This window comes from Pelodiscus sinensis, chromosome 3, assembly GCF_052426305.1.
Source record: "Pelodiscus sinensis isolate ZL-2025 chromosome 3, ASM5242630v1, whole genome shotgun sequence".
NCBI lineage: Eukaryota > Metazoa > Chordata > Testudines > Trionychidae > Pelodiscus > Pelodiscus sinensis.
In genome coordinates this window covers 108,300,634-108,313,344 of record NC_143054.1, presented here as the reverse complement: position 1 = coordinate 108,313,344, position 12,711 = coordinate 108,300,634, and the positions used below count along the sequence as shown (strand labels likewise).

Below are 12,711 nucleotides of genomic sequence, written 5' to 3'. Positions count from 1 at the left end.
CCTAATCATTGCATTTCTTCTCAGCACAAGCTTCCATGTAGCTGGGTACAACACATTGCCATTTGCATGTCTGTTCAAGAGACACCAAACTGGAATGAAAAGACTATTAGGCCTGGTCTACACTAGAGGGGAAAGTAGACTTAAGATATGCAACTCCAGCTACGTTAATTATGTAGCTAGAGTCTAAGTATCTTAAATTGTGCTTTGGTGTCATCCACACAGCAGGAGGTCGATGGGTGCACACTCAGCTCAAATTAGCATGTCTTCACTAGACCTATTAATTCGAACCCTGAAAGATCGATTGTGGCAGCTGTGATCTTCTCTGTAGCATACACAAGCCTGTAGGATATATCTACACAGCAGTGTTATTTTGGAATAACTGATATTATTCAGAAATAACAGTACACTACAAGCCTTTATTTTGAAATAATGTCAAGCTGACTTATGGTAACTCCCATTTCACGAAGAGTAAGGGAAGTTGAAGGGAAAGTGTTCTTCCTTTAACTTCCTGCTGTGAAGACAGTGCCAAAAGCTGAATTAAGTTATTTTGACTTAAGCTACGCAATAGACGTAGCTGAAGTTGCGTAGTTTAATTTGACTTTAGACCTGCTGTGTAGATGTATTTTTACAGAAGAGGTTTTTTGAAAGGACTATGTGAAGAAAGTTTGCATAAAGCCTGCTCTCATTGGCTCCTCTTTTAAGACAGCTAGATTCTCCAATAATCACTTAAATACGAATCAGACTTACACACTTCCTTCAGAAAACTATAAAAATTCACTCTGTGCACTCCATGACACAGTTAAGCAGTGCATCAATTTTTGGACAATTTGAAGCAAATGCATCAGAGAGCTTATGAGTTATAAGTGAGACAGCCAGACCAATGGCACTATGCCAATTCATGCCAGCAGAGGATTTGGCACATACAAAAATCTTTCAGATGAGATTCTTCCTCTAATATTCAAGTTTTGCAGGTTAAGGGTAATTTCCACTGAGCTTCTTTTCCAGTGTGATATGCACATTTTAACTGTTTTGTTTGTGTCTGAACAAGGGCTTAAACTTTCAAACACTGAAAAGTGAGCTGTGTCTACCAGAGAGAGGAGCTCCATTGATTTCATTGCAGTAAGCGCTGAGGCTGGTAGTGGTTTACAAGATTGGGCTCTATGACCAAAATTCCTTATGATAAGGTTGTAAACTTTCTCCATTTTGAACATGGGATCAAGTACATTGATGACAATTTATAAATAAGAATGCTGAGTATTTGCTTTGCTTGTGCAAACAGGATGCTGAATTATTTTCTGTGGACATCTGTGCATTGATTCCTTTAAAAAAAAGACAAAATGCTATGGTATTGTACTGCAAAGATCCTAAACATTCCAGCTTACAGTAATGATACTGCAGGGCTGGGGCTACTGATATGGAATACTACAGGTTTTCTTTCTTAAGTTAAGAGAAAAACACAAAGCACCATTCAACCTTAGTTGTGAATGTCAGGGCTTTATTTTGTGTAGGAGTTTAACTTTATTTTTGGGGGGTATGAGTGTACAAAACACCATTCAACCTAGCTTCTCCTATCAGTACAAATAGTGTGCCTTCCCATTAAAACTAATTTTACTGTAATAAATACTGACAGGAATCAGAATTCAATTGCTTTTAGCAACTAGAATCTGAAGATTTATTCACAATGGTTGAATTTTTTCATTCCATTTAACATTTTTATGGCACTGATCACTGAACGATACAACACCCCACCCCCAAATAATTCATCACAAAAACCAGGTTCAAAGAACTTAAAGCAAGTTGAAATACTCCAAATGTACCATTCATTTTACACATGTTCAGTTATCTTGAGTTGCTCCTCCTCATGCACTTTAGATGGTCTGATGCAGTCATGCACATGGAAGAGAAACAAACAGTAACACACACACACCATTCATCACTATTGCTTGACATTTATAACCAAAATTTATTTTTTTCAGAATGTGGAACTATAACAATGGTTTGTTTTCTGTTTAGCATGAAAGCACTGCCACTGGTGATTCGTTTACATTATGCAATGCCTTTAGATTGTGGACACAACTAGAGCTTTCCATTCTGGATATCAAATATAATCTGACCTTTTGTCTGTAACATCTAGTAAAATGCAGTGTATGGGTCTAGGTTGTTTCCCTTTGTACATAAAAATGTGTTCCATTTCACAGCAACAAAGCACACCAGGAAGTGCATTTCTGGATGTTTATTGCACTTCTCAGGTGGCTAAAGTAACTGAGCCTTTGGCTTTATACCTCAAGGCAAATCAAGGTGTAGAATAGCCACCCTGAATATCACTCTTGCAGTATGGTCTTTTAGATCATAAATTATGCTGTAGTTCTACAGGGTGAGATTCCAGATGAAGTGCCATCCATTGGCATTATATCCAGACTAGGCAACCAAACAGGCAATAGTGAGAAGGAACCAAACAAGATACGATAAAGCTGAATAGAACAGCAGACACTGCTGCATCTTCAAACATCACTGGCGTGAACAAACAAACAAACAAAATCCCCCATCACAATAAACAACTCCCTCCCTATCCTTCTACATGTTTTTTTTTAATGTCAGAATTTTAGAAAGGGTAGTGAACAAGTTAAATAATTGTTCACGCCAAACACAGATTGCTTTAATTTAAAACTAAGCTAATGTACAGATATTTTCAATTGATGGCAAGTACCTTTTCCTTCCCACAAAATTTACAAGTACATATATGGTACTTACTGCATAGTTGTTGTGGGCTAAAAGTTTATAACAGTGATTTTTGTTTTTGAAAAAAGAAATCCATCAAACCAAAATAAAATAATTTAAATCAACCTCTTCCTGAGCAACTTAGAATTTGGAATGTGCTGGAAAGTTATAATAAATAAGTAAAAGATTAAACTGTTTAAAATGTACTTTTTAAACATTAAAGAAAAATATAAAACATATTTCATGACAAACAAAGGGACTTTTGGGCCAGGAATTGTAGACATTTATGTGCCAAACACATTTATGAAGTTATCATTCAGGGAGAAGAGGCAAGGTCAATTGCTAGGAAAAAATACAATGCTAAAACCCAGAGAATCAAATATGTAACAGTGTTTGTGATTAGGTTATAAAGTAAAGATGGCTGAAGATATCATTAAATAAAGATAAAAATAGACTTAAACGTCTACAGGAAATGGAAGTGAATTTGTGGTAAGGCTGAATGACTTAAGTGACTTATTTTGCACTGACACTTGTGAAAGGACTCAGCAGAATTTGTTTTTAAAAAGGGAATATTGTCTTTCCAAAATGTAACAATTGCACAGTGTGTAAACTAATCATTACTCTTTCAATGTAATTTCATAGAAACCACTTAAAATATACAATGCAGCAGATTCATATTTTAGTGACTATGCTAACTGTTATCTACATCACTTCCAGTTTCCTATTGTGCCTTTCTTCATGGTAGTGCATTGGTATCACACAACTGGGATGTAAGGAGAAAGAACAGAATTTCTCCCTGTAATATTTTCTGCAAATTATCATGTCTTAACATGGTTTTGCTTCTTTACTTCAGTTCTCTGCAGACAAATATAACAAAGACCAGTTAGATTATCAAGATGGTCCACCATACATTTTAGCTCTCTGAAGGCTCATGAAAGGGGGAGCCTCTGGAAAGCACTGATAGCTTAGGCCTGTCCACGTACCTCAATCACAAAATAACTTTAACTTTTTACTTCAAAATGAAGGTCCATTTTGCAGACTATACACAGACAGTGAAACTCCCTTGAAGCAAACACTAAAGAGCTCAGCCTAAAATAGTGATTCTGAACCTGTGGTCCATGGAAGTCTGGAAGTTTGCAGACTATGTCTAAGATTTCCAAAGGAGTCCACTCCTCCACTTGAGTATTTTTAGGGGGCTGCAAATAAAAAGATTGAAAACCGCTATCCTACAAGAAATCTAGCAAGGCTTAGATTGTGGATATAAGCCCAGCCTCATGCAAGGCACGGTGTGCATGTTGTACCATCCCAGAAGTGATGTAGGAAGGCAATGTGATAGAGGGCACTTCTTCCTTGGTCAGTGGGCAAGTAGTTTACTTCTGCCCGAGACACACTGACTTAATTATGCTGATCTGCAAGACTGCATGTGTAAATAGCTCTGCTTACTCCTATGTGCATAGACCCAAGATTGGAGAAGTCTGTTTGGGAATGTAAAGTAGATACTTACTGGCTTCTACAGACATGTTGTCCAAGTTACATTCTAGCTTTAAATGTCACAAAATTGTAATCAGAAATCCTTTTGATACCTTAAGTGGAACGGTCCCCAATTCATCACCTAATCCCATTCACTCCACTTTTTAGTGTTTCCTGACAACGATACTTAAATTTAAAATTGAACATGTTTTGTTTTTCAATGCTATATTGATATTTTTCTGTTGTTTTATCATTACACAGTGTGTAAAACATCAGTCATATCTGTCAATGTCTCATTAAAAAAAAATCCCTCATTTAAAAATCATTTTACTTCATTTCTACACAAATCCTCACCTGTATTTCACCTTAATTCTGACAATTATTTGCATGAGATATGAAGACTCACAGAACTGAGATTAAATAAATGTTCACGCTAAAGGAAAGATCCCCAAATGGTTTTAAGTTTCCTGTATGAAAAAAACTTCTTGTGTAATTTTGGGTCTGTGCCCATGCTAGGAATGACAATAGTTTATATTTTTTTCTTTAAAATAAAACTATGCATCACACATCTTCCTCCTAAGAACATTTTCAACTGTACTAGCAAAATCCCAAGGCCACACAATATTGCTCCTTTGGCTTCCCATCTACTCAGTTATCTCAGTCATTCAAATTAACTGAAAATTTTTTCCACTTTGAGTCTGTGAACCCTTCTGGCTAACTGGGTTCTTTAACCTGTTTTTCTCCCGATCTAATTTGCTTGAAGTGTAGATTGAACTCCTCTCACTGGAAGCTCCCCAAGGGAGACTATCTACTCTGTTTTGAGTCCACTACAGTTTGAACTTTCCTAGTTGTAACAACGGCTCTGATCAACTAATCATTTATTGTTGCTTTCTAATCAGAGGTTGTTACTATGCTCCTGTGGTATCCTCCTACTTTATAAATGGTGTTGATGTTCAATGCCACAACAATGGGCATAGTATTAAAACTGACTGGTGACAGAAGGATTTTATGAAAGTTACTTTGTAAATTATGTTTAACATAATATATCTTGTTCTGCAAATGGGTTCATGTGTACAGCAGCATTTTACTGTGCAAAAGTTATTTTGTGATGAGGTGATAGATGGTTCAATATTAAAATATGTTCCGTAAAGGATCGCATGGAGCCAAGAAAAATACAATAAATTTAAACAACTATAACCCGCAAAACCGGGTGTCTCTCAATCGCCCCAACACATGGGAACTTCTTTTTTGTTTTAAATGCTGCTGCGCATTAACTCAGTCTCTTAAGGAATATTTTTTTTAACAATAAAAAAAAATATTGAGAAAGCTGATAGGTCACCAGAGGAGGACTTGGTGCTTGCATCACCTTTTATAGATATCTTCTAACCACTTTTCATCATCTTGCTCCTCATCATCTATGGGTTCTTCAGTTTCCAGGGGAGAAGGAATAAAGAATTCTGGCCTGGGATGCGGCTCACTGCTATGAGACTTAAGTCCAAACTTGCGCTTTAGCAGGTGGAATTGCTCTTTGACATAGTAATAAAACTCGTATTCGTATCTCATGCGCTGGTACAGGATCTGAATGGCTTCTGGAGAAGGGACGGTCTTTTTCACGGTCACAGTCAGATTTCCAAGTTTCCTATGTTCTGTAAAAGAAAAAATATTGGGATCTGATAAAAAATTCACATTCTTCTTTAGAAGTATGGCACTGTCCTACTACATTATTGATTAAAAAAATTTCTCCAGCCTTCTTTATGTAGTAATTTGTAATATTAAAGTTTTAGAAAAGGACAAAGCACAGTGAACCAAACTTTCAAAACTATACATACATATTTGCATATGCACATATGAACTAGGGATGTAATTGTGCAGTCAATTAACGGATAAGCAAAAGCTTATAGGTTAATGCTATAGACTACACGCACTTCACTCCCCTCATCCTTTCCAGTAAATTTATTAGCAGGCTGGCCAGCAGCCCAGCTCAGTTCTGGCTTGCACTGGGTCCATCAGGGCTGGATTACCCAATAGGCAGACTAAACACGTGCTTAGGGCACCAGCAAAGCAGGGGCACAAAGAGATTTTACGGTATAGTATTGTTTTTATTTTGAATTACATATGTGGGGGCACCATAATCTTTTCAGTGCTTAGGGCCTCTAAAGGTCTTAATCTGGCCCTGGGGTCCACGATTACTCCTGCTGCGGCTCTGCATTTAAAGTGTATTAGGAGCCAGGCAGGCAGGTAGCCTGGCTCAGTTCTGGCTCGCAACAGGTCCGGAAGAACAGACCCACCTTAGACAGGGGCTGCTGCTACCCTGTGCTGCTGCCTCTTTATCAGAGGCAGTAGCACTGGACAACAGGCAGCTGGTCCACAAGGGGAGCTGGCTTTTAAACTGGCTCCCCTAGTGGATGAGCTCCCGCCAGACACCCTGCACTGCTGCCTCTGATAAAGTGGCTGCTATCCCTGCCCCTGGGGACTAGAGAACAGTTGACTAACCGATAAGGTTACTCGACTATTCAATTAACTGATCTTTAACACCCCTAATTTGAACATGACTATTCAATTAATGAAATTGTCTCTAGATATTTGCATTAATTTTGTATTTTAGACCACATCTGGCAAGCTAAGCTCCTAATTGGCCACAATTACATGTGTAAACTAGTTTCATACAAATGAATGAGCATAATTTAAGGGTACACAAATACGTACTCACACCTAGCTTGGGAAAACTTTCCTCAACTAGTTGGAAGATTAAATAGCCAATATTTATTAGAGCTTAATGGAACCATTGTTTCCAATGTAATTTTTAATTGACTTTCTTTGCTGTAAACTTTAGCTAGGGGGAAATGTCCACCAAAATAGCCAGGCCTAGTAATTAAAAACATACCAAGTACTTTGTATTTCCTTCTTGTTCTAATCTAGATAGATAGTTGGGGAAGGAGGTTTGGTAATGAGATATAGTGCCACAAACCTGTGTATTACCTGTATTAAGACAGCATATTAGTAACAATACACAGTTGTTACCACCTGATGATTATTTGTTTCCCTTTGTGAAATGAGTTTGGTGAGTTACAGTCTAGTGCCTAGTGGAAAGCCTTAGCAGACATACCAAGGATTGGCTGTGTATGGGGACTTCTCACTCCTAATGGTGATTCCTGCATGGTTAAAGTTCATGGGCTGGACTGTCTGGAGAATCCTGGCATTTCCTGTGTCTATAGGAGTTCAGTTTTCATTTCCAGCCATGAGATACCTTTCACAAATGATAAGTTCACATAACACAACTCAACATCTAATAAAATCGATCATTTAAGAAAAGCAAGCTGTCTTTTCTCTATGAAGAACTGGCTTTATTTTAATGTCAAAGAAAAACACATGCAAGAGCTAGCTCTGGTACAAACAAGAATGTTTACTTTTGTGGTTTCCCACTTTTCCACTAGATGGAAACGTAAGACCAAGAGACAACTCTGTGTATCACCAACATTTTTTCCACTTCTTTTGTATAGATAAGTCACAACAAATCAATGCAAGCACAAAGGAAATGGTGAGGGTGTCAAATACTGTAGATCAAAAGCCACTTGCTATGAAGTACTAATCTTCTAACTGTGCAACCTCCCTAATGTGAACATCTTCCTTTAGCAAAAGTGGAGATGAAAAAATAAAATGGTGAGGAATTAAACTCTATAACTAATAATGAGTTTTCCCAATGCACAAAGTGTGCAATACTATAATTTATAGTAAGAGAAAGCGAAACAGCAGTACATTATGTGGGACATGTAGGTCTGGATCCAAAATGAGGGCTTATATGTTATAAAAAAAAGCTGAAAGTTGCCTTGAAATATTCAGGCAGTCGTGTGAGAGATTCAGAATGAGGGATCCTCTTATTTACAGCAATGTCAAAGGAAGTATTGTATATCCCCTAACACTTGGCAAGTTTCCTTAAAGTAAAGAGAAAGGCCTGTTTATACATTCCTTTATACAACAAGCATCACAATGGTCTCTTTAACATCTTCAGCATGGTTCATTAGAGCCCCACATCTTCAGATTGATCCGAAAGCATTAGATATGGCTAGTTGCAAATCAACAAACACAGTAGGAAGAAAAATCTGAGAATCTTATTGTTCTCTGAGTTGGTCGTCTTTGGCGTCAAACTTTTCTCTGTGTGATAGCAGGTATGGATTGTGCCAGACTGCCATTATTTAAAAGGGTCATGGGAATATTTGTCTTTAGTGCTAAGAAAAACTGCTGAAGAGAAGCCATGTGATGTCTTTCTCTCTCTCTCTCTCCCCCTCTCACACACACACACCCCATCACCCTTTTACTTTGGTATCCTACAAACAGACCCACTGCTAGTGGGGCAAAGAGGTGGGGGGCCTGGTGATTCTAAAGGGCCCCAGGCTTTTGGCCACTACTGCTGCTACTGGCAGTGGCTAGATCCCTGGGACCTTTAGAACTGCCCTGAAGCACCATGCAGCATGCTCCAGAGCCTTGCGCTGTGCACTCTGGCTGGCTCCCCTGCCTACAAAGGAGCACTTATCCTTCCCTAACTGGCTGATACATAAATTAGGAGAAGACACCAGAATGCAACCATTTGGAAAACAATTGAACTGGTTTTTTATCTGTTCAGCAATTTATACTTGTTTCCTTACCCTTTGTTATTAAAATTTGCACCAAAAAAAAGGATCTTTGATCTCGAATAATTGCTCTGTTTCTACCACATACCTATAGCCACTAATTGTTAGAAAGGAAGGGGTCTTGATATTGCTGTTGGAGTATCTACTTTAATATAACTGCTGTTACCACTAGAGGCTTGGACAGATCCAAGAGGACACAGCAGTGGAGAATGGAAATGAGAGGTCTTATGGCAGGAAAGAAGCGGTCAACACACAGTATCTTGAGAATTAGAATAGGATTCTGCTACATTTTTTGGCACTGGAAAGAGGCTAGTTCATTTAAATTGCCCACTGGAAGGGATTTATTGGTAGCTGTCACTTCTTCAACGAAGAAACAGCAAAACACAACACACTTGCATGCTGAAGTAAATTACCATGGACAGCTCAACAACATGGCTTAATATAACAAAAACCCACCTTTCGTCTATATCAGGGGTCAGCAACCTATGGCATGCATACCATAAGAGGCATGTGAGTCGATTTTCACTGGCATGAGAGCCTCCCTTCCAGATCCGTACACTGACCATACTGGACTGTCCCAATTTTAACTGCCATTGCTCCTTATGTAGCACAGTAACCCCTTTCCCCCCCTCCCCACAGAGTACGTACACGGCTCCATTGGAGCTTTTTTGGTGGGTAGCCAGGCCTGCTTCCGGTGGTGCGCGTTTTCTGGCCATTCCACCACCCACTGCCCCCACTCAATCACATGCCACGCAGTCTCCTCCCGTGGGACTGCCTCTGGTGCATGGGACCCCCGGTCTGGCTGCGTCACCACCTCCTCCTCTGTGCCTAAGAGCTTCTGCTTCAGCCCTGGCAGAGGCATTACAGAGTGCACTTGGGCTCAGCAGGTGCGCTCCCGCTCTCCATCCCTCCCTGCTGGGGAAGCAACAGGGAGCCAGGTCTGGTGGGGGTGGGGGAGGGGACATGAGTACCCTCTCTCTTCTCACCCCACTGGGGAAATCCCCTCCCACAGTCTCCCCTGGCCAAACACTTACTCCCACCTTGCTCTTGCATCCACTGTTGCTCCTGCACCCTAACTCCTGGCCACATACTGTACCCTTCCTTACTCCTGTTCCCTCTCCCTGGCCAAACACCCTACTCTCAGCCTGTTTCTGCACCCTACCTCCCACCAGACCTCAGAACTGCTCTCCCTTCTACACCCTATCCCCTACCCAGATATTGCAACCTCTCCTTCTGCACCCCACCCTTAGCCCAGACCCTGCACCCCATCGCTATCCCATATACTTGCACCCGTCTTGCACACTGAACCCCTTATTTTTGTCCCCAGCCCAGAGACTAATGGGGTCTACCAAATCCACTAACTCTGGAACCCCAGAAAAGTAAATCTGGCCTATGGGAAGCCCTTAACCTCAGTCCTCCCTGTCCCTTCCTCTCACCCTGTGGGGCTGGAGCGCCAGAGGAGTGAGGCGTCTCAGTCAGGGACCACATCAGTGAGGGAGGGGGTTTGAGGAGTTTTTTTGCTTCTTGCTTATGTGGTACCCAACTGATTTTTTCTGTGGGTCAGTGGCTCCCAACCGAAAAAAGGTTCCTCACTCCTGCCATAAATAAAGAAAACCTTGAAACCTTTTGTTGGACATAGATTAACATTTTACTTTATTTAAAATGAAATTTGATAAACTAACACAAGTTAAAATGCGTAATCTGTTTAACAATTAAACCATTCTCCTTAGCAGCAGAAAACATGGTCACAATAGCCAGCCTGCCCCTGCCCCCTCAACACACAGATCCGTAAATAGAAGTGAGTAAGTTAAATCTTGGCATGCCACTTCTGAAAGGTTGCTGACCCCTTGTCTATGTAGTATTCCTTGTCAATGGAGCCACTGTAGTTTACAAAGAAAGGTTCCAACTCTGCATAATTTTGCTGAGACAAGCAGTCTAACTGAAGTCCATGGGACGTCAAATGTATATGTTTAAGTGCCTCTCAGGATTGGGGCCCACATAGACACAGTTTTAATAATTATTTATATATGTGTGTTTACATCATTAATAGCTCCAGAGGCAGAGTTTCTAAGATGAACAGTGAAGCAAATTTGTGTAATCCAAAAGCTACATATTTACCTAACAGGAATGATCTTCAATGATTTCTAGGGAACACAAAAATATTTGTATTCAGATATAAAAGCCACAAGATATTTATTTTGGGGAAAAAATTACCTCTCTCCAGAGAACCCAATAACAGTGTTCATTACATAAAGATATGCACAAAGCAAAACAGATTCAGTAAAACAGTGCCTGTGAAAATGCAGCTGACAGTACCCATCAAACACAGCTATGTGAGTACAAGTCTTGGATAACATACTTTACAGCTACAACCCAGGTTCTCTTTCTTAAAAGCAGAAAGATCTTTCAAAAGCAAAGCTATGTTTATTCCAGTAATGTTCTAAATACATTGCAAAAGCTCAAGATAAAGACTGTGTCCTCCTACTTGACTGCATAGGGTCTACCACGTGTTTGATGGTAAATTTTAAAAAAAGAAGTTTAAGTGAAATCCTTTCCTCTTACTGCTTAGCAATTACTGAGCCTGCTGCTCCTCTCCCGTTCCATGAAAGCAGAGGAAAGCATCATTTGGTGGGGGAGGAGGGAGTGGCGAGAGGAAGGCAAAGAAAGGAAGATCTGTGCTTTCACTGCATGCTCCTTTTGTGACCATTTGCCTTGGAGCTCCTCCAAAACAGGAGGACACAGATTAAAGACAAGAGGAGCGATGTGGGGGCACTGGGCAAGAACTAGAAACAGCTATTCTCTGTACATGGCCTCTCAGGGATCCCCACTGGGAAATATCTGATTCGAGCAGCACTAATTTCCCTTTGTGACTGCTAACTCCAGTAGAGAGAGGGCTTGTGTTCAGTCACAAGGGGTTCTGCTGATGGGAGCAATGATAAAAAAGAGCTTGCTGCTATTGGGGAGGAGATGCATAAAGCCAGCATAGCAGCTTTAGCTGGGTGCTGCTTTCTTTGCTTACCACACAGATTCTTGAGCTATTGCATGCCGATGGGCAATGGGTATGCCAGGCGGGGGAAGCCATTGCTTTCCCAAACCGTCAGCCTGGCCCCACCCATACTCTGCCCCCAGAACACCTACTGGGAGTGGAGAGACAAGAGCCGTGCACTGCCCCCCCTCCCTGTGTATGGGCCGCACACTGCCCCACCTCCTGGTGATGCTGGGGGCAGGGTCTGGGCAAAAGGGATGGGGCTTGTGACAGGGTTGGGGACTTGCCTCCCCCCGCCCTATCTTCATCCACTGCCCATGTGGATGCCTCCCTCTCCCATACCAACCTCCCCCCTTGTCCTTGGAGATGATGAGGAGGAAACTTCAACAAGGCTTTTCTTGCAGTCTCCAGATGTGATTTTCTTCTCTAGTAAGCTCTTCTGTGAGAGGAGAACCTCCACCCCAGTGTGGTTATTTTTAATTGTATAGGAGCATTTTACATTTCCTGGCTTTTGTCAGTTTGCCTCACTGTAACTGCTGTTAATCAATAGTAACAAACTGCTGTAAAAGTACAAAGGTATATACACTGTTTAGGGAAAAGTGCAGGCCAAAGCTACGATCAAATGGGCCTGCACGCCTGGCTTCCATCTAAGCGTTTTGAAAATGCAACTGACCTTCAAGTTGTTTTGCACTTAAATTTTAGTTAGACTAGTTTATAATCTTCAACTCTCTTAAAAGGCCCTTTAATACAAACAAGAAGAAAATCACAGACCACTCTTTGAAGTCATCCTTACCACCTCCCTTTAAATCCATCAAACAAGCATAATAGAAAAATTATGCAGATCTGGCTGCATGCCAAAGTAAACAATCTGGAAATGAAAACTCAGCCACTCCATCAGAAGACAGGATA

The 12,711-nt window shown here is 40.6% G+C and overlaps 1 protein-coding gene across 3 annotated transcripts in view; it reads right to left on the bottom strand.

Annotated features, from left to right (window-relative positions):
• Positions 1 to 1,648: 1,648 nt before the first annotated feature.
• The window catches only part of UST (uronyl 2-sulfotransferase), a 240,374-nt gene continuing 229,311 nt past the window's right edge, over positions 1,649 to 12,711 (bottom strand). For 2 of the 3 annotated variants that reach the window (XM_075924400.2, XM_006114947.5), the window contains one exon: positions 1,649 to 5,834. In XM_075924400.2, the coding sequence (XP_075780515.1) occupies positions 5,551 to 5,834 (284 nt within the window). In that variant the 3' untranslated portion in view covers positions 1,649 to 5,550. The remainder of the gene's footprint in view (positions 5,835 to 12,711) is intronic. The other variant, XR_331477.5, reaches the window with a different exon arrangement.